Source organism: Polypterus senegalus, chromosome 3 (assembly GCF_016835505.1).
Source record: "Polypterus senegalus isolate Bchr_013 chromosome 3, ASM1683550v1, whole genome shotgun sequence".
Taxonomy (NCBI): Eukaryota; Metazoa; Chordata; class Cladistia; order Polypteriformes; family Polypteridae; genus Polypterus; species Polypterus senegalus.
Window position 1 is genome coordinate 10,843,328 of NC_053156.1, and position 26,618 is coordinate 10,869,945.

At 46.1% G+C, this 26,618-nt stretch overlaps 1 protein-coding gene across 4 annotated transcripts in view; it reads left to right on the top strand.

The window, feature by feature from the left end:
• Positions 1 to 3,893: 3,893 nt before the first annotated feature.
• The window catches only part of LOC120524818 (probable E3 ubiquitin-protein ligase DTX3), a 46,657-nt gene continuing 23,932 nt past the window's right edge, over positions 3,894 to 26,618 (top strand). Inside the window, exons 1-2 of one of the 4 annotated variants that reach the window (XM_039746581.1) lie at positions 3,894 to 4,125; positions 4,292 to 4,346. In XM_039746581.1, coding sequence (XP_039602515.1) covers positions 4,334 to 4,346 — 13 coding nt within the window. In that variant the 5' untranslated portion in view covers positions 3,894 to 4,125; positions 4,292 to 4,333. Of the gene's footprint in view, positions 4,126 to 4,291; positions 4,347 to 7,844; positions 7,973 to 18,572; positions 18,823 to 26,618 lie in introns of those variants that run through there. The other 3 variants (XM_039746580.1, XM_039746583.1, XM_039746582.1) reach the window with 3 other exon arrangements.

Below are 26,618 nucleotides of genomic sequence, written 5' to 3' on the forward strand. Positions count from 1 at the left end.
CTACTCGATGTCCCATTTATGAGGTGACTCATAGTAATATGCTGTGTCCCATTCATCTCAAAGTCAGAGCTGGGGATGACATCACAACCCAGCGCTCCAGTAAAACATTCAGAATAGAGGTGCCCAGTCACCAGTGTCCCGACGGTTGGAAAAAGCAAAATGGCTTTGCGATGGCTACGCAGACCGGTGTGCTTCCGGTGAAGACCAGAATAACTTGGACCAGGTTACTGATGGAAGCATCCAGGTCTCCCGGTGTCCCACAAGACCTAAAATAGTTACAAATGTAAAGGGTCTTGTCTGACAGACAGCCATAGAGCGTCCCTGCTGCCTCAAATATCAAAAAGGAGGACGTGCTTAAGAAGTAGAGCTCTCCTAACAGGAAATGGCAAGAACCCATCAGGTGGTGCATCCATAAGACTTCTGGTCCGGTACAGCCAGGACAAGGAAAGGAAACACCTAAACAAAGAGCTCATCCAGAATTTCTAACCTGCATCCAAAGTAGAAAAACTACAAGATGCTTTGAATGCCACGGACACGGACACCTTTGGAGAAGTTATCCAAATAAGAGGCAGCGGGATAAAAGGAGCAAAACTTGTGATTGTCTTGGTCTATGGACACCATGACAGGACTGGCCACTGAGCCCCAGAGGATGATGGAAGAAAATCCCTTACCCGGCTGGGATGGCATAATGGCGGCATGGCATCCTTACAGATATTACCCGGCCAGGATGCCTTATAATGCCCATCCTGATTGGGATACCTGTAGAGCCAATGGATTGATGAGGGCTGAAGGCAGGGGGCAGTGCATCCCCCTCTAACTAGATTAACAAAAAAGTGCAAAAATAACTCAGAAAAAAAATCAAATATTGGGATTGAAGTTCTTGCCTTTCATCCATCTACCTATCTGTCTGTCAATCTACCTATCTGTCTGTCAATCTATCTATATAGCGACTTTCACATCTATCTAATTATCTACTGTATATAGTGCATTTAATCTATCTATGTATCTATCTATTATATGGTGTCTTTCTATCTATCTATCAAGTATATAGCGCCTTTCACATTTGTCTGTCTATCTATCTATCATATGGTGTCTATCTATCTATCAAGTATATAGCGCCTTTCACATCTATCTATCAATTATATGATGCCTTTCTATCTACCTATCAAGTATATAGTGCCTTTCACATCTATCTATCTATCTATTATATGGTGTCTATCTATCTATCAAGTATATAGCACCTTTCACATCTGTCTATCTATTAATTATATGATGCCTTTCATCTATCTATGTATTATATGGTGTCTATCTATCTATCAAGTATATAGCGCCTTTCACATCTATCTATTAATTATATGATGCCTTTCTATCTACCTATCAAGTATATAGCGCCTTTCACATCTATCTATTAATTATATGATGCCTTTCTATCTACCTATCAAGTATATAGCGCCTTTCACATCTATCTATCTATTAATTATATGATGCCTTTCTATTAATCTATCTAAGTATATAGCGCCTTTCACATCTATCTATCTATCAAGTATATAGCGCCTTTCACATCTATCTATTATATGGTGTCTATCTATCTATCGTGATAAACCCAGGGTGTCAGTGAGCCCCACACCCCAACATGAACACACTTGTATAGTCCCAGGCTCAAATAATCGAAGGTTTTAGTTTTAAATACCTCCAAATGTGACACAAGCATAAGCAAACCGAGGTCTTTCTCTCCACAATACTTTCCTTCTCCCTACTCCACTACCTCCCAGCTCCGACTCACGTGAATAAGGGAGTGCGGCCCCTTTTATTACAGACCGGGAGTACTTCTGGTGCCAGGGCGACTGCCCAATGAAAGTATTTCCGGGTCGCATGGAAGTCCATAATAGGCAGCTTGTCTCCCTACAGCACCCTCTCGTGGTCATCCCAGTTTGGACACCTGCAGGTCAGCATGGGAGTTGGAGCCTGGAGTAGCAGCCCTGTAGGTGTCAGTGGTCAGGGGAGGACCTCCCTGGCTTCCATATGACCCAGAAGTGCTACCATATGGGTACACCATAATTGCAAAGACAACCTGGCGTCAGAGTCGGGAGGCAGCAGTCGATACCTCAATTTGGTCGAGGAGGAGAAGAAAAGAAAGTCTTTTGTCTTGGATTGCTATGAACTGGCTGTGTTTTGTGCATACTTTGTATATTCATTGTCTTTGAAGAACTGTTGGAAGTAAACCCTTGTACAGTATATTTTACCCAGACGTTGTGGTGGGTCATTTGTGTGTGGGGTTTTGGAGCTCGTTAGCACCCCCAGGTGGTCCCAGCACGGATTACATACGTATCTGGATGATCTAAGACCACACACATGAAAGTGACACAAATCTGATTTGAAAAGATGGGACGTCTGTGTCCACAGAGCCCAGAAAACGTCCAGTTTGTGTCACATTAAGACAAAATAAATCAGATTGGAGTCACTTCAGCCTGGTAATGTGCATGGTGCCTAGTGAATGGAACTGCACACCTTTAGCCAAGTGGGTGGGTTACTCAGAATTAGTTAGGTTACCAATAACGTTGTCATAAACCAGTTGTGTGCAGCAGGCTTTCGATTTATAAATGTCATTTTTCTCCACACAGTGTTTTATTTTTCTCCGCTTCTGGAACCGTCAACCTGGTACTCACAAAGGAAAACATCACTCGTCTGAGATGAATGGTTTAATACCAATGTTTAGATCTTTCACCAGCTATTTGATCATAATTATTACAGTCTGATTTTTGTTTAGAATATGGAAATATTTCTCCCATAAGAGAATATAAAATGCCAAGTGACTACCCTAACCCAGATGGCCTTCTCTTCCTAACTAAAGGCAGCCTCTCCACTTCTGACACTTTAGGAGAAGATCCTCAACACCTGGTGACGTCTATGAATCGCAGACTTCAAGCAGTCACTGCATGCGAAGAGTATGTGACAAAGTCCTAAATGTGACAATGGCTTTAACGGACCTGCCATTGCTGTGTCGCCCTGAAATGGGGGTGGGGGGGCGTGCGTGTTAAAGTGCTGCTTAACCGAAATGCCCGATGGCTGAATTGTTTGATTTGTAATTTTAAACTGTGGAGCAAATTAAAAGAACAACGTGACAATGAAGGGCGCTGCATTTTTTTATATATTTTTGGAACGAACACAGCATTTAATAAAAGGTGGGACTAACGAAGACTTCATATTAAGTCGACGAACAAGAAGGGTCTTGAGAAGTATTCAATAACTTTGGCTGGTAGGCCGTAAAGTAGCTCTTGAAACTTTAAAGCTCATCGTTTTCGGATATTCGCCAACGCCGCCGCTGTGGTTACCTGCCGGGGAGAAGTCCGTAATGGCCTTGAAAAGCTGGCGCATCATTGTAAAAACTTCGTCATCTGTTCATCCTGTTTTAGTTGGTATTTCGACTCACTGATAAGGCGGCTGTTTCAAAATCCCGAAGCTCTGTTAATTTTTAATGTTATTTTTAGTACTTTAATTGCCTCCACACAGCACCGGCGTGCGTCACAAAGCGCTCGAGAAGTCAGCAGCACGGCGTCGAGGGCGTGTCTTGGTGGGAACAACAGGGCGTGGTCAGCGAGAAGCAGGAAGCGATCCCACCGTTCCAATTCTTTTACGTACATTCGGACCAATTTTTCAAAACCTTTCCCGTAAGGCAAATTAAGACAGAGTGTGAGTTGTTATTTTGGAGCGATGTTAATCTTTTTTGACCTTTGACCAAACATACGACATTATCATAAAGACGGCCCTTGTCATTCAACTCGACGCTATTTGCATAATGGAACGCCTCTCTTGACGGCAGAATGCAGGCCCGAGGGCAGGCCACGCCCCCACCAGCATTCCGCCACGCCCCCTTCCTGGAGTTTCTCTGAGTAAGAAGCCGTCCCGCTCTCTCTCATACACACTCACACGGAGTCACTTCTCGAGTGTCGCGCTCTTTTGTCACTTATTAAAGTGATCTCCGGTTGTCTTCATTTTGACAGTCTGGTGGGAACAGCTCCAGTAGTGGTGTGTTGTGCCTCCTCGCTCGCTTGGTGGTCGCCAGGCGCCGAGTCGACGCCCGGCCGCGGGATTTAAAAGTCGAAACCGAAGCCCGTCGGGTGACAGGTGAGTGACTCGCTCGCGGAGTAGGTTCCCGGTTTTCGATGAAGCAACGTGGGGCGGTAGGGAGGCTTCGTCTCGCCGTGACACAACTGGCGTCGCAGCGGCCCAGCCGAGATCGTCGTCCACTCCCACTTATTAACGACCACTTCCTATCTTTCTTTTTTTACAGGGTGGATAACAGTGACGAGGCGTCGGGAGCCACTTCTCATTTATGGGATCACAGGGTACGTCTGGGACTGTTTGTGGGGTGGGGTGAGGTGGGATCGGGGAGTCGAGCCTTTTGAAAAAAGTACATTGGAGTTCAATGGTAGAAAAGCAGAGTGCATGGTGTATGAACTGTTATCAAGAGCGAGTATGACGTTTGGATTGTGGCAGAAAAGTAAAAACGGATCCCATAATGTGTGTCCTGTAACAGTTTATGGATACCCAGTACTAGGGGAGTGTGTGCAAGGAGTCTGTCATCAATGTACAAAGACCACATTCGATCGGACCTCCTGTGTGGTGCCACTTGAACAAGGCCTGTCGGGTCTCACCACCACATCGCTCTGTCAAACAAAACCATCCCTGCAAAAACAAGGAAACGCAGTGCCGTCCGGAAAGTTTTAACTTCCCCTGTTGTAACTTTGGACCCAAGACCTTGAGGTTGTGAGCTCAAATCCCCCTGCTGACACCACCGTGTGACCCTGAGCAAGTGACTTCACCTTCCTGTGCTGGAATTGGAAAAACAGATGAAGTGAAACCAATTGTATCTTAAATGTTGTAAGTCATCTTGGATAAAGACGTCCATGAAATGAGTTCGTGGTCTTAATCAGTTTGAAACTGCTTTGTTTTCTGTATGTTTTAACAAATCTGTGCATTTATGTGTACTAATTATTTAGTCATTTGTCAAATTGAAATTGGCATTTTACCTGAGAATTTGTCACAGCGATGTCATTCTTCAAGGGTGCTTACAAAATGGGAGATGAAATTGGTTTCATTTCTTTTGGTTTTCTAACTGGAGCAAAGGCAGGTGGAGTGACTCGATCATGGTCACCAAGGGGTCAGCCTCAAGATTTGACACCCAGAGCCTTCTTCACTGTGCCACATCTGTCTATTATATTGTGCCCTTTATATCTATCTATCCTATAGTGTCTTATCAGTGTGAACCCGACCCGGACACAGACAGGCGGACATCTTGTCTTCAAACCACCACACGTTTATTCACACAAGTATTTACAATACTGGTCACAAAGACCTAGTCCAATGGTCACTCAGACCCAGTTCAAAGTGCACAATACCCCCAATAAACACACAGTCCTGGCACAATGCCTTGTCTTCGGGCCGCCTCCACAGCTCCTCTTGCCCCGTCCTCCTTCCACCCGACTCTAGCCTCGAATGAAGGGAGACGGCCCCTTTTATACAGGACCCGGGTGAGCCCCCGGTGTTCCCGGCATTCCTCCTCTAGCCACGCCCCAGCGTGTTCTCTCGGCAGCTCTCCGGGTATCCTCCAAAGTCTTCCCCCCAGCACTTCCTGGTAACGGGTCCCCAAGGCATTGGGGCGCCTCCTGGCGGTGACCACGGGCCCCTACAAGGTAGGGCTTCCATGCCCTCGACCCGTGGCCCCCAGAGCAACCCGGAAGACAACCCCCACGTGATCCAGGGTGGGTGCAGACCCACATCCGGTCCTTCCCGTCGTCCCGGCCGGGTCATGGCCCCTGGCATCCCTGACATCAGTTATATAGTGACTTTTACATCAATGTATTTATTATATAGTGCCTTTCATATCCATCTATTAGCACCTTTCACGTGTACATCTTTTTTATAGTTTTTAATACTATTAAATACTATTACTTATTGATTAGCTGACAGCTTGATTAACCACTGTGCCACATTTATCTATTCTATTTATTATATAGTGCCTTTCACATCTGTATATTTATTATATGGTGCTTTTCATATCCATCCATTGGCACCTTTTACATGTATAAATCTATTTTATACTTTTTACTATTACTTATTAATTGGCTGACACCTTTATTAACCACTGTGCCACATCTATCTATCATATAGTGCCTTTCACATTGATCTATTTGTTTATTATATATTGCCTTACATATCCATCTATTAGCACCTTTCACATGTATATGTCGGTTTTATCGTGTTTTTAATTCTATTACTTATTAATTGGCTGACACAATGTACCCAAGGTGACTCGCAACATTTGAGAGAGTCAGTCAGTTTCATTTCTTTTGTTTTTCCAGCTGAAGCACAAGTAGGTGAGGCGACCTGCTCAGGATCACACAGTGGTGTCAGTAGTGGGATTTGAACCCACCACCTCAGGGTTTGAAGCCAAAGCCTTAACCACTGCGCCACGTGTGTTTTATTAGTACTGTCAAATCTAGGTTCTTATTATATAGTGCCTTTCACATCTATCTCTCTGTCAGGGTCTTTCACATCTATACATCTGCCTTTTATATTATTTGGCTTTATCCAATGCAACTTACAAAGATGCGATTGGTTTCATTTCTTCAGTTTTTTCCAGCTGGTGAAGGGACCTGCTCGGGGTCACACTGTGTCAGATTTGAACCCGCAACCTGTGTATGTTAGCAGTCAACTAGCCATACGAGTCCTTTAAGACCCTTGTAGCTGTAGGAATGACATATTGACATGCCTGGGGGTGAAGCATCTGGGCAGAATGTGTGAGAACATGCACGAGTCCTAATGGTCATAAAATACATTGTGGGGGGATTCAAACCTGAAAAGGCCACTCCTGGCTGCACAGGCACATCTGAGACCACATTTGTCAGGTGTCTGACGGGATCAACATCTGCTCAGCCGAGTCCAGACATTTAGTAGTGTAGAAGGTGGCACGGACCACCTAACATGACCATGGAGGCTGTTGCCCCCTCCCCACCCCCCAGAAATCCAACAGCCAGCAAACTGGCCAGCAGAATAACTAAGGACCCAGCACACCCCGTGTAGCTTAGTTTATTCACTTTGGCATCTCTCTGCGCCATACATTACAATTGAGCTGCTGTGGCCAGGTGCTAGAATGGCAGCTCCACAACCTGTCATCGTGTTTGTTGTCCGCAGACAGAAAACAAAAAAAACAAACAAACAAAAACTCTCTCCATTATTATGGAAGCATTCAAAGCAAAGGCAGAAGGGTTGTTGGGCTATGCCAGGTATTTTCTGCAAAAGAGGAAATGAAAATTAAAATTATAAAATGAAAATGCGGTCTTTCATTTGCCAATTTAGTCTACACGCAAGAATGCTGCAAAAATTAAAAATAAAATGACGCCATATTTGCAATTTCATTTTCAGCCTGAATAGCAATGAAGCTGCAAAAATGAAAAGTCAAACACAAATGAGCACTGGCGCCACCTGCTGCTCACACCGTGAATTTTCTTTTTCCACTTCAAGTATTGGCGCAAAGCCCCGCCCATTTAGCCACACTAATTAAAATATATTTGCATGTCAAGAAATTGAAAGTGGAAAATGAAACTTCCAAGAACAGCAGGTGCAGGTGGCGGGGCGCCAGTGCTCATTTGTGTTTGACTTTTCATTTTTGCAGCTTCATTGCTATTCAGGCTGAAAATGAAATTGCAAATACAGTATGGCGTCATTTCATTTTATTTTTAATTTTTGCATCATTCTTGTGTGTAGACTTTGAAAAATAAATGGCAAATGAAAGATGGCATTTTGAATTTATAATTTTTATTTATTTATTTATTTTTTTGCAGAAAATCCCTCCCATAGTTGTGCTGGACAGCTGATGTCCGATCGCTAGCGGTGCTCCATCCAGCGGGTCACTGAAGTCATTAATGAAGGATGCCCGGGTTTTTATGGCAGAAGAAGCGGAAAGGGCGGGGTGAGTTGGCCTTATTAGGCAGCTTTTTGGTTGTGTGCTGAGAAAGGAGGAGATGACGGTGGTTTTAGCGATGGCGCCCCCTGTCGTCTTATTACATCCCTTGGCTGAGCCTGTGAGGAGGTCCCCTGCTGCGCCTGCGTGACACGTCACTGACTGGCACAAGGTTTCTGCTGCTGTACTGTTTGTACCATCTGTTTATGGTCTTCATTTCTGTTCTGTATTTTAGGTCCCATATTTGCCCTCTGTGTTTATATTTTTGCATTTGAATGCCACTTGCTTATGTCCCAGGTGCCCCTGGCATGGAATCTGCATGTTTGCCGTGTTTGTGTCTGTGTGGGTTTCCTCCCAAATTCAAAAGAAATGCAGGTTAGGTGGACTGGCATTGCTGAACTGTCCCGTGTGCGTATGTGTCTCTTTTTACCCTATTGCTTTGCCCATTGTTTTTTCTTGCCCTGTGCCCAATGCCTGCCGGGATTGGCACCAGCTTCCCTGTGACTCCAGCCTAGATATGCTGATTACGGAATTGGAAGGATGGCTTTGATGTCACTTGCCTCGGTCACATGCAGTAAAGGTGCTGATGGTGAGCTCTGCCGTTTGAGGAGTGACAAAGTGATTTACATAGCAATTGTGTCACCACGCTTTAAAAATGCGCAAAGGGTGGAATTGGGCAATCAAGTAAGCCCACTGGAATAAATAAGTAAATAAAGTGAGTAGATTGCACACCAAATACGACTTACAAACAAAACAGTGAAAAAGTAATAATAAAAATATAAAACATCTCTCTTCCCCCCGGGTGATGTGTGCAGTCCAAAGAGCCCCTCTTGTGATTGGTGGCTTTGAACCCCCAAAGTGTAACGAATGGTTAATGTGGTACAAAGATGTGACAGGGGATCAAACAATGCAGCCCACCCAGGGAGGCCTGTGGGTTGGTGAAGCCCGTGCAGACCCCGCAATGCGCTCATCGACCAAAACCCATTCCTCATCGTTGAGGCCCGTTGGTTCATCAGGGCGGTGACCGTCTCCTGGGCAGTAGGTGACAGTCTTTGGTCAGTGTCACCGCAGAGAACTGACAACTCTGCTGATGGGAGAAGAGTTGAGCCAGTGAAGAAAAGGAGAAGTTGGTGTGAGAGAAGGGCGGGTGTCATGTTGTCGTGAGTGGGGGGCCTACATGATGAGCAGAGGCAAGTCAGGTGTTTTTGCAGGTCTGTCACCCACTTTGATGACCTGCTGTGTCCTATTCAGTCCTTCGTTCATCATTGTGGCACCCTGGTGACCAGCCTCTGCTTGAAGTGCATCATTTAAGGTACCTGGGGTGCTGCATCCGCATCGCTGTGTAGTTGGGACAAAAAATCCACAGACAGGTTTTTATGGGGGCGTCACACTTTTGGGTCTGACGTCAATTTCGCTACGTGGCCCTAAAGTATAAAATGGCCTTAAGCTGAGAGTAAGAATGGGACCCTCGTCAATCCCATTTCACACCCTTTCCTATACTTGCTTGTCTAAAATGGGCAAATTCTTTTGGTGCTGTGCTGAATGACTCCTGCAGTGGAGCCACCTAAAATGTAGATGTGCCAATGAACCCGGGCAACCTAGCGCAAGTGTTAAGGACAAATGTTAACTTTTAAAATAATCCACCATAACAAAAGGAACTGTGTCTGTGTGTCCATCCAGTTGCTAGGTCTCTGTCACTCCAACAGATGGCGCATCGCAAACCATAACACTGGTTTTATGAATCTCATACCAAATACCATATAACAGAGAGACATGCATGGCATTTGTCACTCCAACAGATGGCGCATCACAAACATTTTTAGTAATAACATGCATGGCATTTGTCACTCCAACAGATGGCGCATCACAAACATTTTAGTAATAACATGCATGGCATTTGTCACTCCAACAGATGGCGCATCACAAACCGTAACTCTGCTTTTGTAAATCTCATACCAAATACCATATAACAGAGAGAGATGCATGGCATTTGTCACTCCAACAGATGGCGCATCACAAACATTTTAGTAATAACATGCATGGCATTTGTCACTCCAACAGGTGGTGCATCACAAACATTTTTAGTAATAACATGCATGGCATTTGTCACTCCAACAGATGGCGCATCACAAACCGTAACACTGGTTTTATGAATCTCATACCAAATACCATATAACAGAGACATGCATTGCATTCACCATTCCAACAGATGGTGCATCCAATCAGAATGCATGGAGTAAACCCTGCATAAACATAAGGAGAACATGCAAACTCCAGAGAGCCGTATAATGCTAGACACTAGATATGTTAGGCAGCAGTGCAGTCTCATATGCTGTACATATATGGCATTTACAGTATAGATACAAGTATACAAAGGTAGAGAGATCCCCTGGAATGTGTTGTCAACAACAAAGGTGGTTCTTTAACCAATATATCATGCTTTATGCTAATTTGAGATAGACATAACCACCGTAATAAAAGGATAAGGGTCTGTGTTTCTTTGTGCCCTCCTGGTTGCTATATCTCTGTTATTCCAACAGGTGGTGCATCATAAACATTTGTAGCAATAAAATGCAAATGGCAAATAACAAACATACACATTGCATCATGCACTGCAGATGCTAACACTGAGGTACAAGTTGATTACTTAGAATTCAACCGATCTTTAGATAAGTTAGCACAGCCAGTAAAAGGTATGTGTGTGTCTGTGTAGCCGTGTGTGCATCTGCTTGCTCTGCTTCTGTCATTACAACAGATGGCGCATCACAAACCATAACACTGCTTTTATGACTCTCATACCAAATGCCATATAACAGAGAGATGCATGGCATTTGTCACTCCAACAGATGGCGCATCACAAACAGTAAACCTAAACATTAACACTGCTTTCACAAATCCCATACCAAATGGCAAATAACAGAGACATACACATTGCCCATGTGCTGGAAATGTTAACACTGAGGTACAAGTTGATTAAAGATCGTCCGAATTCTACGTAGACCAGTAGCACAGCCAGTAAAAGGTATGTCTGTGTCTGTGTAACTGTGTGTCCATCTGGTTGCTATGCTTCTGTCATTCCAAAAGATGGCACATCACAACCATTTTTAGTAGTCAAGTGCATTACATTTATCATTCTAATAGATGGTGCATCACAAACATTTTGTTAATAAAATGCACTGCATTGGTCATTCCAGCAGGTGGCGCCATCACAAACATTTTTAGTAAAAACATGCATGTTATTTGTCACTCCAACAGATGGTGCATCACAAACAGTAATGCTGCTCTTATGAATCCCATACCAAATGTCAGATAACAGACATGTGTACTGCACAGTGCACTGCTGACGGTCACGTTGATTACTTTGATTTCAAACCGTCTTTGGCACGTGGCACAGCCAGTTTTCTAATAAATGTTTAAATTGTATTAGAAGGTGGTGTGATGCTCAAACAGGGCTCTGAGACCCCCACTAGTGTTTTAGTCTTGAGCATTGGACTGCAGGCTTCAGCCCCAAACTCCTAATGTTCACGGAGGTGCTGGATGTCTCAGCAGTTTCATTTATTTCAGAGTTTTGTGCCTGGCAGTTCACTTCTCTGCTTTGTCATTTTAATTTGCCGCTCGCACCTGAAATTGGCGCCATGTGCACAGCACGCTTGCTAAATCCTAGAAACAAATGTCTGGCGCAGTTTGTACATATCAAGCAGAGAAACTTAGTTAATAATTTATTTATTTTTTAAAGGTGCCGACTGTCAGGATTGACGTTTTCTACATTTTTTCCCTTTGTGTTATGCGAGTTATTGGCGGTTTTGTGCACACAGACTCCTTTTCTGTCATTCATTTCTCGATTGGAAACCTCATTTAAAAGGTGATACTGTCCTCCTTATTGCCGTTTTGGAGTGTTTCTATGGAAACGATCCCATAATGCATTGGGGCGGTGCGACAGTATAAAGGTCACCTGAGCTGCTCCTTGATATCCGATACGTGCGGCTGCTACTGGCGTGTGCCATCTTTGTGTTTTTTTTTGTTACTTGTTTGATTTCTAGCTGACGTTTTGCACTCTTTTTGTTTGTCTCCGGGTGACGACTTTGGGGGTCATTTCTTGTGAGCCTTTACTCTTTAAAAGCTTTAGCTGACTTTCACCAGTCAGCACAACAACAAAATTATAAAATCCGCCTCATGAAAGTGACATTCAGACTTGTGTGTGATGCCCCAGGTGCCTGCAGCCTTGAGCGCCTTCCATTTCTCCGTACATCGATTGTCCTGAGCGAGACGGACGAATGAGGACACGAACAGCAAGTCTGGTGCAAAAGTGCAAAGTGCGTTCAGTCAAAACTTGCCACCTGAAGACGGGTGGACCTCGACGTAACGTTTTCAGTGCACCATGCCATTCTCAGAGTCCACCGTGGGGCATCGCTGAGCGCATCACCTCTATCTCTCTGGTTGATCACCCGATTCTGTCCTCTCCCTCTCTCTCTCTCTGGTTGATCGCCCGATTCTGTCCTCTCTCTCTCTCTCTCTCTGGTTGATCGCCCGATTCTGTCCTCTCTCTCTCTCTGGTTTGATCGCCTGATTCTGCTCTCTCTCTGGTTTGATCGCCCAATTCTGTCCTCTCCCTCTCCCTCTCTCTAGTTTGATCGCCCAGTTCTCTCTCTCTCTCTCTCTGGTTTGATCGCCCGATTCTGTTCTCTCTCCCTCTCTCTCTCTGGTTTGATCGCCCAATTCTCTCTCTCTCTCTCTCTGGTCTGATCGCCCGATTCTGTCCTCTCTCTCTCCTCTCTCTCGATCGCCTGATTCTCTCTCTCTCCCTCTCTCTGGTTTGATCGCCCAATTCTCTCTCTCTGTCTGGTTTGATCGCCCAATTCTCTCTCTCTCTCTGGTTTGATCGTCCAATTCTCTCTCTCTCTGGTTTGATCGCCCAGTTCTCCCTCTCTCTCTCTCTCTCTCTCTGGTTTGATAGCCCGATTCTCTCTCTCTCTCAGGTTTGATCGCCCGATTCTGTCCTCCTACCCTGGTTTGATCGCCCGATTCTTTCATTAATGACTCCCAAGGCGTCTGTAAAGGAGTTTCATCTGCGCTGATGGCACTCACATGTTACCACGCAATCCACCGAGTCCCCCACTGAACATTCCGTGGCCGGCACACACCTACAGCCCTAAAGCCTAAACTGCCACAGACCCCCCGACACGGCACTGGCAGCCTGGGCTGTGTATCGGGTGCAATGCACACTTCCGTCAGGTGATTCCTTGTCCCTTGAATTTAAGAAGTTGCCCTTTTCTTTCAACAATGAGCTCGGGTCAGACGGACCCCCTGAGACGTTGCGGTGGTCTCGGGGTTTGACTCGGTGAAACTTTCAAACAGTGTGGTCTGTAGACGGACGTTTTCTTTACTTCTACTCTTAGTGGTTCATCTGTTGAGTGTTTTCTATTGAGTCGTTTGTATCCAGATGATTTAGGGCCGAGCGTATTTTCCGTATTAATCATTTTCTTTTCAGTCATTCATTTGCTCCTCTCGGTGTCTCCCCGTACTCGTAGGCAAGTCGCACTCCTGATCATCGATTCATTTCTTTCTTTCCCTTTTTGATGCCGCTTTAGTGGCACAGGTTATGTAATTGTGGGAAGGGGGTCTCGATTAGCGGTCCGAGCTTCATCTGCAGGTCAGTTCAGTCTTTGATGTGCTCCCGTCGTTGCTTTCTGCTTCCATTTACATCCAGAGATGCGACTTTTTACAGGTAAATCGGCAGAAGGGTGGCATTGTGGTGTGAGCCCTTTGCACCCGCGTGTTCTGCCTGGCATCTGATTCGTTGGGCCTCTGAGTGGCTCTCAGACGAGTTAAACAGAAAAATCCCCAACATGTACAAGTTCAAGCAGCCGCTGTCCAAGTCAAATGGAAACAGTAAAGTCATTTGTAGGTTGAGTCTGTGGCCACCGGGGGGCGTCGCTGAGCCCCAAACCCAAGGCAGTCCATGGGCTCAAATGCACTTATTTGCACAAAAATCCCTCGGACTGGCATCTCCGCAGTGCATAAGCCAATCCTTTTGTTTTCTTGGGTTTCCGCCATTCCTCCTCTTGTAAAATTCTTCCAGGTCAGGCAGAACCTCACCCACCCTGCAACAGGGCATTCAGCCACCCTATGGGACCACAACTCCCATACTGCCCTGTGTGTGTCCCTATTGGGGCTCCTACCCACAAGGGCTGCTGCCACCCAGTGTTTGGAGGAATGACCTGCCGTCTATCCCAGTCGAGATGCTCCTCCACCAGAGCGATTGCTGCTGGGATGTCAGTCCTGCTGAACCAGCTGGCACAGGGCCATGCCCCTTCATGCCCACCTGCTAGCCAGGAAGGGGGGATGTCACACTAGGTAATGGAACGGGGGGGTCCCCCCTCCCAACTGGGATGCCGGTCCATCCATCACAAGTCCCACAACACGTTTCTCCATTTTGTCACCCACCGGTCTGTAAACTCGCCGGTGCCCTTCACTTCTCTCCGCTTTATTCGGGATATCTGAACGACACTGTTGACCGGCTCAGAAAATTTCCTTGAAGAAAACAGGCGTGTGACGTTTCAACAAAATGGGTTCACGGGGTTGGCGGAGTTGTCACGGACGGACAGACAGACAGACAGACGGACGGACAGACAGACAGAGAGCGAGCGACCGTTGCGTGTGGCACACCTGAGCAGGAATACAACGCCACAAACACGTCGACTTTTTGCTAACACTCCCCGATCAGGAGTCGTCAGGTCAGGAGTGAGCTTTGCGAGTTGGACATTTTGTGGTCCAATTTCTGGCATTTGTACTGCGCACTACTGAAGGAAGAGCCGAGGTGAGAAACGGGACCACCGCACAGCACACGGCGGCTCCGGCCGCCCCCTGCCCGCTTGTGGTTGGTTACGCGAGTTCGCCGTGCGATCTCCTCGGCTCTCACATTTCTGTAGGTGCAACTCGGACGGCCACTTTATTAGGTACACCCTGCCAGGACCCCCTTTTTAAAGCCTTCAGCGCTGCCGTTCACTCTTTGTGCTGGCAATCGTGGACATGATGACGTCACGCAGTGGCTGCGCACGTCCATGAGGCGACTCTCCCGCACCAGCACACCCCTAAGGTGCTCCACTGGATTGAGATCTGCTGACTGTGGAGGCCATTGGAGCCCCCTGAACTCCTTGTCCCGTTTTAAGAAGCCAGCTGGAGCCGACCTGAGCTTTGGGACGTGGCGCGTTAATCAGAAGATGGGGACACTGCGGTCATAAAGGGATGGATGTGGTCAGCTACAATACTCAGGTGGGCTGTGGCATTTAAATGAAGCTCAGTTGGTACTAAGGGGCCTAAAGTGTGCCAAGATAAAAATCGGCCTCACCCGTTAAGTCAAAAGCAGATGGATCCCTGCTGTCCTATCAGAAATTGAGACTCGTTTTTCCAATCTTCTGTTGTCCAATTTTAATGAGTCCGTATGAATTGTACCCTCGGATGCCTGTTGTTGGCCAACAGGAGTGGCACACCTGGTGTGGTCTCCTGCTGCTCTTCTGCACACCTCGGTTGTAGCGAGTGCTTATCTGAGTTCCTCTTGACTTTCTATCAGCTTGGACCAGACTGGCCATTCACCTCTGACCTCAGAACTGCCCCTCACTGATATTTTCCCTTTTTCGGACCACTCTCTGTAACCCCAGAGATGGCTGTGGGCGAAAATCCCAGCAGATCAGCAGTTTGTGAAACACTCCCAGCAGCCCGCCTGGCACCAACAACACGACCACCAGATTCAACGCCACTTCAGTCAGCTTTCATCGCCAGTCTGACGGTGGTCTTGACAAACTCTACAGCCCTGAGCCGCTGCCATCTGATTGGCTGATTTTATGTTTGTGTTAACGAGCCGTTGACCTGGCGTACCTAATAAAGTGGCCACCGAGTGGGTACATGTGAAACCGACTGTCCGGCTGTCTGTCCTCTCCCTGTACCAGGGGTGTCGAACTCCAGGCCTGGTGGGCCGCAGTGGCTGCAGGTTTTCATTCTCCCCCTTTTTCCTAATCAGTTTTCCTTTTCCCTTCATTTTAATAGCCGTTTTTTTAAGGATTCACTCCACTGCATGTATTTCTGACTTCATTAAATGGCAGTCAAACAGAAAGAAGACATGAAACAAGCTATCAGATGACCAGCTAAACTGGGATTTCAAACTCCACACAATTTCACTCCAACCAATCCCTTAATGAGAAGCCGATTCTCGCTGTTAGTTAAGCCCGTTATTTAATCCCACGGCTTATTGCTGCTCTCATTCTGTCACAGCAGACATTTCCAAAAGTGTTGGTTTTCTGTTTGTCAAAATGTTTTGGTGACCCGAGAGATTAGCCTTACCGAGACCTTCTTTATTTTCAGATACTGCGTGATGGGCACAGGTGAGCTGGTCATGTGGCGGCCTGTTTTGTGTCTCTTTATTGTTTGGCTACTAAATAAGGAAAAAAAAAAAGACTACTAAGGGGGCCTGAGTCAAGTAAACTAGAACTAAAGAACAAGAAGTTAATTAGCAGCAAAAACTGGTCACTAATGAAGAAGATGGTTAGAATGAAAACCTGCAGCCACTGCGGCCCTCCCTGCCCTATACAGTCCTACACCCTGTGACCAAAGTTTACATAGGCCTTTTGGCGACCACACATATGAAGAATGGGGATGAGAACAGACCACCCAGCCCACCAAAGCTCACCAGTCGTCACCTCTGTATTCTTGTAAAACTAGGGGGCTCTGCCCCCCTACCGCTGAGCGGGCACTACACACTAGCCACTTGGCAGATCGGCCGCTCGCGTATGGGGATGCACAATTTAAACAGATTGTTATCTTTATATTGTTACATATGCATAATAGAACAGAATAGAACCAAAGTAAAGATAGATGTGAAAGGCACTATATGATAGTGTGGATGCTGGGGGTCGCTGTTGCCCCGTTGAACCCACCAGACAGACGTCCAAGACACATGTGTAAAAGAACAAGAAGAGTCTTTAATTATAATCTTCAATAAAGTGCAGCAAGCACCGCACAATCTACAATTCTCAATCAATACAATAATCATAATCAATAATCACTAACAATCCTCCACTCCCATCAGCTCCGTCCTCTACCACCAAACTCCGGCTCGATCTGCTGGGGTTTCCCACAATCCTTTTAAAGTTTATGACCCAGAAGTTTTCCGTCTCCGGGTCAAACACCTTCTTCAGGTGTTCCGGAAGTACTGCGGGTTTCCGTCCTCGTGACTCCTCTTAAGTATTTCCGGGTTAACGTCATGATAATATCCCCCTGGTTCTTGGTGAGCTCCCCCTGGTGGCACCCACGGCACCAAAACAGGGCTGAAGAACCGGACTCCCATGTTCCATGCTGCCCTGCAGGAATCCGGGGATCTATTTCCATCCAGGGTAGCTGCCATCTAGCGTCCAGGGGGATGTATTGCCCTGAACAGGCTGGTTTCTTCAGTTGAGGGACGTCCCAGCCAGACTGAAATGCCGGCCATCCATCACGATAGATAGATAGATGTGTAAGGCACTATATAATAGATAGATAGATAGATGTGTAAGGCACTATATAATAGATAGATAGATAGATGTGTAAGGCAGTATATAATAGATAGATGTGTAAGGCACTATATAATAGATAGATATGTAAGGCACTATATAATAGATAGAGCCTTAATTCACCTACTCCAGCAGCAGGATACTGATAAAAACAATATTAAAGAGTGATAAAAGTGCAATGCAAGTTAAAAAATGCAAAGTGGAGAGTGCAAGGCAGGTATAACAGACAATAACTTTGTATAATAACGTTAATCCGGCCCTCCAAATCAGTTTTCCCTGCTCATTAACTTCATTTTAATTGCCCTGTTTTTTTAAGGATTCAGCCCTCTGAAATGATTTGTTTTTTCATTAAATGTCAGCCAATCAGAAATGAGACGTGAAACGAGCCAATAGGTGACCAGCTAAATTGGAACGTCAAACGCCAGCCAGTTTCACTCCAACCAGATCCTTAATCAGACGCCAATTCATGCTGTTAATTAAAGCCGTTATTGAATATCAGGACTTGTGGCTGCTCACATTCTATCACAGCCGACTGTAGATTTTTTTTGTTATTTCTAAGACCACCGTCAAGATGTGTTGGTGACCTGAGCAGACCAACATGACCCGAGACCTTCACCTTTCTTTATTTTCAGGTGAGCTGGTCATGTGCGGCGGCTTGTTTTGTGTCTCATTGTTTGGCTGAACAACTAAGGAGTCTGAGTCACATCAATTAAAACAAAGGCAAAAACGGCTCACTAATTAAGAAGATGGTTAGAATGAAAACCTGCAGCCTGTGTGGCCCAGCGTACCGGAGGAGGACACCCCTGGTCTAAAGTGTACCTGTCGTTCGCCCACGCGCTGGCCACCTGCTTGAAGCTCGTCGGCCTACTCGAGTCCCTTAATGTTGATTGGCTGTCAATCGGACCGGACGAGACCCCCCGTGCTAGTACCGGTCACTTTATACGACCCGCCGTGTGCTCCCACGTGGCTGCTGATCCCCAGTCTGATGCCTCAAAGCGGCGTTTAATCCTTTCGTAGTGAGTTTTGAAAACGTCCGGACATCCAGACTCACCTGCATCTCCTTCGACTTTACCAAATTAACGCAGGCGCGCTCGTAAAGCCGGGCACTGACACGCGTGACGTCTCACGCAGTCACACGCGCGCGCGCACTCTCTCGCTCGCTCACACCCACGCGCACGCTGAGCGCGGTTGAAGACACACTGGTCGCTGTTCGTCTTTTTCGGGAGGAGACGTGGCGCTGGCATTGAATCGCTGAGGAAGGCGCTGCCGCTCGGCTTTCTGTGTGCCCCTTCTTTTATCGAGGCCCAGTAACGGTAGGTGGGTACTGTAAAGCGTGTCGTGGCGCGGCGTGGCTCTGGAGTCGTCTCTCTCATCGTCTGAGGAGGCGTCTTCGCTGGCTTTGTACAGCCCGGCGGTGGCGCTCCCGTGTCGACTGCTCATGCTCTGTCGCTTCGGTCCGAACCTCGGCCACCCTCCTCTCGTGGGGCTCCTGGGATTTTTTTCTTAGAACCTTAAATGAAGGGCAAAGGCGAGCGTCGTGACTTCCGGTGCCCTCAGGTGTGAGCTTTGAGATCCGCCCACTCGTTGCCGTGGAGTACGGCGGTGCTTCTTAGCAACCAGCAGCCCCCGAGATTTGCTGCGCTCCGCTTCCGAGGTGTTCACGAGCGCGGAGAGCCGCTTTTTGTGCGGGTGGAGGTTTGATCGCTGCTTTCTTGTATTAAATTAAATTCTCTGCCTAACAAAGTTGCACTTCTGAGTCGGTGCATCGGCACCTCCTTCGTACGCGGACACGAATATCGGGGCTTTGAGCCGAGGATGATGATGATGATGCGAGACTGGAATCCAAATGTCCAGTCCACGCGTGACTCCTCTTCAAACCACACTTTCACCCTTTTTAAGGCTTTGTTACTCAAATTTTCAATTTTTATTAAATGATGACCTTTTATTGGCAGTCGCTTTAAACTGGCCAGCATTTCCCCTGAATGGCACACGTTAACAAATAACTGAGACTACAAACTCGGTGTACATAACAGATGAAATGTGTCGCCGCGACACAAACGGGGTCCTAAGCGCAGTCTTCTTTGACCCCCAAGCCCACCCCTCCCAGAATCCTCTCTGTTAGTATTTCTTAAAACCGCAGTAATTTGAGTAATAAATACACAAGTGAGTAACATTTATTTATACAGCACGTTTTCATACAAATGATGGAACTCCAAAGTGCTTATTAACAAAGGAGTGCACATCGCAAACTTGGCTGTAACGTTTTACCCCAAATACAAAAACTTTTTTATACAATAATCAAAACTTGAAAGGTGAAGTCACCGCACGACCGCTTCTGTGGGAGTCTGAGGTGACGCTGGTGACAGCCAAGCTGCTCATACGTTCTTGTGCCACGGGTGACCTCAAGTCTGTCGTGATGCGCTTAGGTTTGGGAAAACTGGGAACAGGGTGGGCATCCCATAGATTAGATGGCAGTGATGTACCAGTTTGTTTCCTTTAAAATGAAGGCCTAATTGGTAATATTAACAATAATAAGAAGAAGAATGGTCCAAGGTATCAATATGCTGTTACTTTGAGGGCTGAATGTTTTTTTTCCAAAAAGCTGAGTTCTCTTGAAAGGCACACATAAACCGACCTAAAACGTCTGTCGCTACGTGCTGTGGCTGATGTTGGCACCTGTTTGGCATCTCTGGCAGTAGGAATGGGCCAGCTACCTCTCTGCCTTCGCACAGCAGGTGGGTGACGGTGGCAGTCGCCGTGTGTGACGCAATACGGTTTGTCAGCTACACGAACGTGTCCAGCACCACGATCAACTGGGGGCCCGAGAGGCTGGTGCTGGTACCTCAATTTCGTTTTTGATCTCCAGAACACTTGCATCAAAGTCAGAGTCCGGTTCAGCGATAATACAGAAAACGTCCATCGAGTATTTTGCTTTAGTCTCTCCAGATGCGGATGCCATTTTTGGGGCGGTTTGCTCTTCGCTACTTCTGCACGCGCAGGGAATCGACGTCAAATCGACAAAGCTACGCAAACTTTCCTTCAACCAAAGAGTCGAACTAAAATGTAACGACGATTTTTGTCTTGGTTTACAGCCGATTACCGTCCTCTACCCCTGAATTTTGACAGAAGTTCAACGTCAGCCCTGAAAGAGTTAATATAGTCAACATTATCACTTGTGATACCAAAAAAACTATTTTAATAATGCTGATGATGAAAATAATAAATACTAGTAATAAAAAGTACAACTACTACTACTACTTCTTCTTTCGGCTGCTCCCGTTAGGATTTGCCACAGCAGATTATCTTCTTCCAAATCTTTCTGTCCTCGTCATCTTGATCTGTCACACCCATCACCTTCATGTCCTCTCTCCCCACATCCATAAGCCACCTCCTATTACTTCTAATATCATATAAAATACTTCTAATCAAATGTAAAGCACAGCCACCAGCCCCACTGCCACTTAACAAACGTACCTAACGCAGTCAATGTCCGGTCCAAATGAAGCTGAATATTTTGCTACTTGTAATCAATGACGGTGTGACTGTCACCTCCACTAAACTTCATGCTGTCCTCCCACTGACTGGCAGACACCAAGAAGCCATCAGCTCGGTGATCAGTGATGTTTGCTGCCATTTAAGTGCACCACCAGTTGGAGTTCACCAGAGTTCTCTCTGGAGGTCCCATGTGCTTCAGTTCAGCCAATCACTGAGTGGTAAGCCGGAGAGCCGCCTGTGTGCGCTGGTGAGTGACAAACGCGTCCTCGGTGCGCTTCATGTGCTGGCGGCCTTTAACGACGGGTGGAGGTCCTGACGTCTGCATGGCGCCAATTAATAAGCAACCCTCCGCCATGTGTCAGCTGGGCGCTGTAACCTCTGATATGCAGTCTGTTAAACACTCAACATCAAAACTGTTTCACGTAAGGCTACTCCACTAGTCCGGTAAGCTGCCAGCTTTAGTGACAACTGATGTGACGTCAGCGGCTGTGCTGGAAGTTGGACAAATTTTTGATTTTGAGCATCAGCTGCTGCGTCTTCAGGCTTTCATTTTTTTTTCTTTTCTGCACTCCTGACTGGCGTTGACGTGAAGCCATCGCTCTCTCTCTCTCTCTTTCTTTCTGTCTCTCTCTCTCCCTTTCTCTCTCTATCTCTGTCTCTCTCACTTTCTCTCCGTCTTTCTGTCTCTCTCTCACTTTCTCTCTCTCACTTTGTCTCTGTCTTTCTTTCTCTCTCTCTCTCTCCTTTTCTCTCTCTCTCCCTTTCTCTCTCTCTCTCTCTCTCTCCGTTAAAGGACAACGATCACAGCAGGTGACTGTCAGTGACATTAATTGGCCTTTTCACGAAATGGCGGTGACCCTGATAGAGTCCAGCTGTGGACCTCCAGAGCTCCGCTCCATTGAGGAGGTTGTTGTCACTTTTTCATTACATGTCAGTCATGTTATGCCCGGTGACTTGTGGGAGGAGGTCACATGAACCTGCAAACCCATTGGCTGTCCAGCAGAGAGCCGCTCCTGACTCGTGCAGATCTGCTCCGTCCCCCCATCAGTCCCCTGGTCACGGCCCCCACACACCGTGCGTAGTCTGCGTATAGGAAGGGGGAGCTCTGGTGCTACTCGCCCAGCAATGTCTCGCCTCCTGCCTGTTTAATGCTGAATTCAATTTTGTGTCCGTTCCCTAAATATTTTGCACAGAGTAGCTAGGACACTGGTGTGCACCCTAAATACCCGGTCATTGTTGCCCCCTAATTGTCTCCAGTTTGCTAACCTCCCTCATCCCATCACCATCTAATAGCTAATGTGTGGTGAGTCAACTGGCAAAAAAAATGGCTGTTGTGCCAGTGTCCAGATGGATGCCACACAGTGACGGGGTTGAGGTGATGCCCCACTAGTGGTCTATGTAAAGTGCTTTGACTTGGTTAGGTGATTCCAGTAATTCATGAGCGTCGTGCAGGTGTCTGCCTCTGAAATTCACATTCAGTTCTTGTCGCACAGTTTAGTAAACGGCCCACCCGGCTGCTGTCCTGCCTTTCATACGCCCAGATATCCAGAGCATGTCGGCGGTGGCGGCCATTGTTCTGTCCCCGGCGTACATAATGACGGCCTTGTAGAGGATTTGATCTTTGAACAAGTGTCACGTAGTTTGACCGTCTGCGAATGACTTCATCACTGAGTCCACAGCGTTCACTTCCTCAGTCAGCACGTAAGACTGGATGGGCGCCACTGAGCGCTGAAGAAAAGTCTAGAAACGGGGCGCCTCACAAAAAGAGTAGACCTGATGTAAGACAGAACGAGCAGAGCATCGTCCGCACCGCTGGTTCTCTTCAGAGGACTCGGCCTCCACCATGACAGTCGTCATTCGGGGACTGCGTGTGGCTCGGGAACTGAGCCGGTGATGAACGGCGTCCACATGAACGGCGTGATATGAGGAGTGACGCCTCGAAACGGGGACGTGGCAGCTTGTTTAACTCTTTGAGGGGCTGATGGTAGAGGACGGTAATCGGCTGTAAACTGAGACAAAACTCGCCCTTTTTATTATTATTATTATTATTTATTACCACGCTTTATATTAACTTCACCTGTTTGTTGTCTGGCACAAATCTTGTCATCGATATTTAACCCACTTTCTATTGTTCAAATGACTTGAAATTCTGCACACTTACTCATGAATCAATAAGCAGCTTCACTGATTGATCATTTAATCCAAGTGAATTAAGAAGTGACCTTTTCATATGAAGAATAGTTCAAGATTTCACCAATAGGTGGCGCTAGTAATGGATAGAAATATTGATTACAAAATTATATTAAAACAAGACTATAAAGTTGAAAAAAAACAAAATATATATATATATATGCTTTTTAAAAGTAAGTTAAAAAGTGTACTAAAAAGTAAAAATATAAGTCATATTATCACTCGTAAAATAACATGGTGGGCGCTTTTCATCCATCAAAATTCAAAAAACACTTCTTGAAATGTTAGCCAAACCGCTCACCTTTTATTATTTTATGAGTGACGTATGAGAGGTTCGCTTCCCAGGTCCTCCCACAGTCCAAAGACATGCAGGTCAGGTGGATTGGCGATCCTAAATTGTCCCTTGTGTGTGCCCTGCGGTGGGCTGGCACCCTGCCTTGTGCCCTGTGTTGGCTGGGATTGGCTCCAGCAGACCCCGTAGTTAGGAGACTGACTGACTGTTTGTTGTCTGGTACAAATCTTGTAATTCTCGATATTTACCCCACTTCCTATTGTTCAAATGACTTGTAATTTTTGCACACTTTTACTCGCTTCCGATGACAATTCATGAATCAGTAATCGGCTTCACTAACTGATCAGTTAATCCGTGTGAATTAAGAAATGACATTTTCATATGAAGAATTTTTCAAGATTTCCCCAATAGATGGCGCTAGTAACGGATAGAAGGAAGTGTTAAAATATTGATTACAAAATCATACTAAAACAAGCCCAAGACTAAAAAGTTGAAAATAATATATATAGAAAACAAAAATACCATGCTTATATTAAGTTCAAAAGTGTACTAAAAAGTAAAAAAAATAAGTCTCTCATACCTCACTCATAAAATAAAACGGCGCTTTTCATCCATCAACATTCAAAAAACCGCTCACCTTTTATTATTTTATGAGTGACGTATGAGAGGTTCGCTTCCCTGGTCCTCCCACAGTCCAAAGACATGCAGGTCAGGTGGATTGGCGATCCTAAATTGTCCCTTGTATGTGCTTGGTGTGTGTGTGTGCCCTGCGGTGCCACCCTGCCCGTGGTCTGGTTCCTGCCTTGTGCCCTGTGTTGGCCGGGATTGGCTCCAGCAGACCCCTGTGACCCTGTAGTTAGGATATAGTGGGTTGGATAATGGATGGCTGGATAGATTATATATATACAGTCCCGATCAAAAGTTTAAGACCACTTGAAAAATGGCAAAAAATCGTATTTTGCAGTGTTGGATCTTCACAAGGTTCCAAGTAGAGCTTCAACATGCAACAAGAAGAAATGGGAGTGAGACAAAAACATTATTTGAGCATTCAATTAATTGAAAATAACGATTAAACTGAAACGGGCTGTTTTACAGCGGATCAAAAGTTCAGGACCACACCTCCAAAAAAAACCCGTAAACCCCCCCAAAACAGAAATCAAATTTCCAAACGTGAACTCCGTACCGAGTAGCTCCACCGTTATTGTTGATCACTTCAAAAATTCGTGGCGTCCTGCTCGATGCAAGCGTTTCCATGAGGTGAGTGGGAACATTTCTCGGCCGCATGAAGGGCATCTGCTGTCTGGAACTGGAACTGGTGTCCATTTTTGTAAACTTCCTTTGCCATCCATTCCCAAAGGTTCTCAATTGGATTTAGATCAGGGGAACAAGCAGGATGGGCCAAAAGAGCGATGTTATTCTCCTGGAAGAAGTCCCTTGTCCTGCGGGCATTGTGTACTGATGCTCCAACAATGATGGATGGGTTAAAAGGCAGAAGTCTACGTGACCATCATCATCATCATCAAGTCCTTCCGGTCCTGTGCCACCACCATCTACTCAAAGCACCGTGATGCTCCATCAATGATGGATGGATTAAAAGCCGGAAGTCTGTATGACCATCAGCATCAAGTGACTCCGTGAGAACCCTAAATCCAAAGAGGACTGTTTCATTGATGTTAGGTAGAATGCCCAGAGGGGACTGGGGGGTCTCGTGGTTTGGACCCCTTACAGATTTTTTTTTTTTTGTTTTTTCTGTCCCCCCCTGGCCATTGGACCTTACTCTAATACGATGTTAATTAATGTTCATTTATTTTGCTTTCGACAACACAGTGGCTCAGTGGTAGTGCTGCTGCCTCGCAGTTAGGAGATCTGCGTTCGCTTCCCGGGTCCTCCCTCCCTGTGTGGAGTTTCCATGTTCTCCCCGTGTCTGCGTGGGTTTCCTCCCACAGTCCAAAGACATGCCGGTGAGGTGGATTGGCGATTCTAAATTGTCCAGAGTGTGTGCTTGGTGTGTGTGTGTGTGTGTCCTGCGGTGGGTTCCTGCCTTGTGCCCTGTGTTGGCTGGGATTGGCTCCAGCAGACCCCTGTGTTCGGATTTAGCGGGTTAGAAAATGGATGGATGGATATTTTGCTTTCTTATTGTGTCTTTAATTTTTCTATTCTTTTATTATGTAAAGCACTTTGAGTTACTGTTTGTATGAAAATGTGCTATAGAAATAAATGTTGTTACTGTAGCGTTGTCTTGTTGAAAAACCCAGACGAGGGCCCTCAGTCACGAGGAATGCTCTCTGCAACATCTGGACGTAGCCAGCGGCCGTTGGACGCCCCTGCACTTCCTGAAGCTCCATTGGTCCACAGAAGGAAAAAGCACCCCAGACCATTATGGTGCCCCCTCCACTGTGGCGCGTAGAAAACATCTCAGGTGGGATCTGCTTGTCATGCCAGTAACGTTGCAAACCATCAGGACCATCAAGGTTACATTTTTTCTCTCATCAGAGAATAAAACTTTCTTCCACCTTTGACTGTCCCATGTTTGGTGCTCTCTTGCAAAGTCCAAGCGTTGAAGGAGACGAGGTCTTTGTTTTTGAAGCCCTTCAGTCTCAGATGCCGTCTGATGGTTATGGGGCTGCAGTCCGCACCAGTAACGGCCTTAATTTGGGTCGGGGATCGTCCAGTGTCTTGACGGACAGCCAATTGGATCCTCCGGCTCAGTGCTGGTGAAAATTTTTTGGGTCTTCCACTTGACTTTTTTGTTCCATAACCCTCAGGATCATTTAAGAAATTCCAAATGACTGTCTTACTGCGTCCCACCTCAGCAGCGAAGACCCTGCTAATGCAGTTCAACAACCCGACCACATTCAAAAAGGGAGAGTTATTTTTTGCCATTGCCATCAGAACGTGTGACTACCTGACTGAAAATGACAACGAATTCACATCTTTGCACAGATTTGGCCTTTTAAAGGCATGTGGTCCTAAACTTTGGATCAGCCTGTTTCAGTTTAATCGTTATTTTCAATTAATTGAATGCTCAAATAATGTTTTGTCTCACTCCCATTTCTTCTTGTTGCATGTTGAAGCTCTACTTGGAACCTTGTGAAGATCCAACCATGCAAAATAGGATTTTTTGCCATTTTTCAAG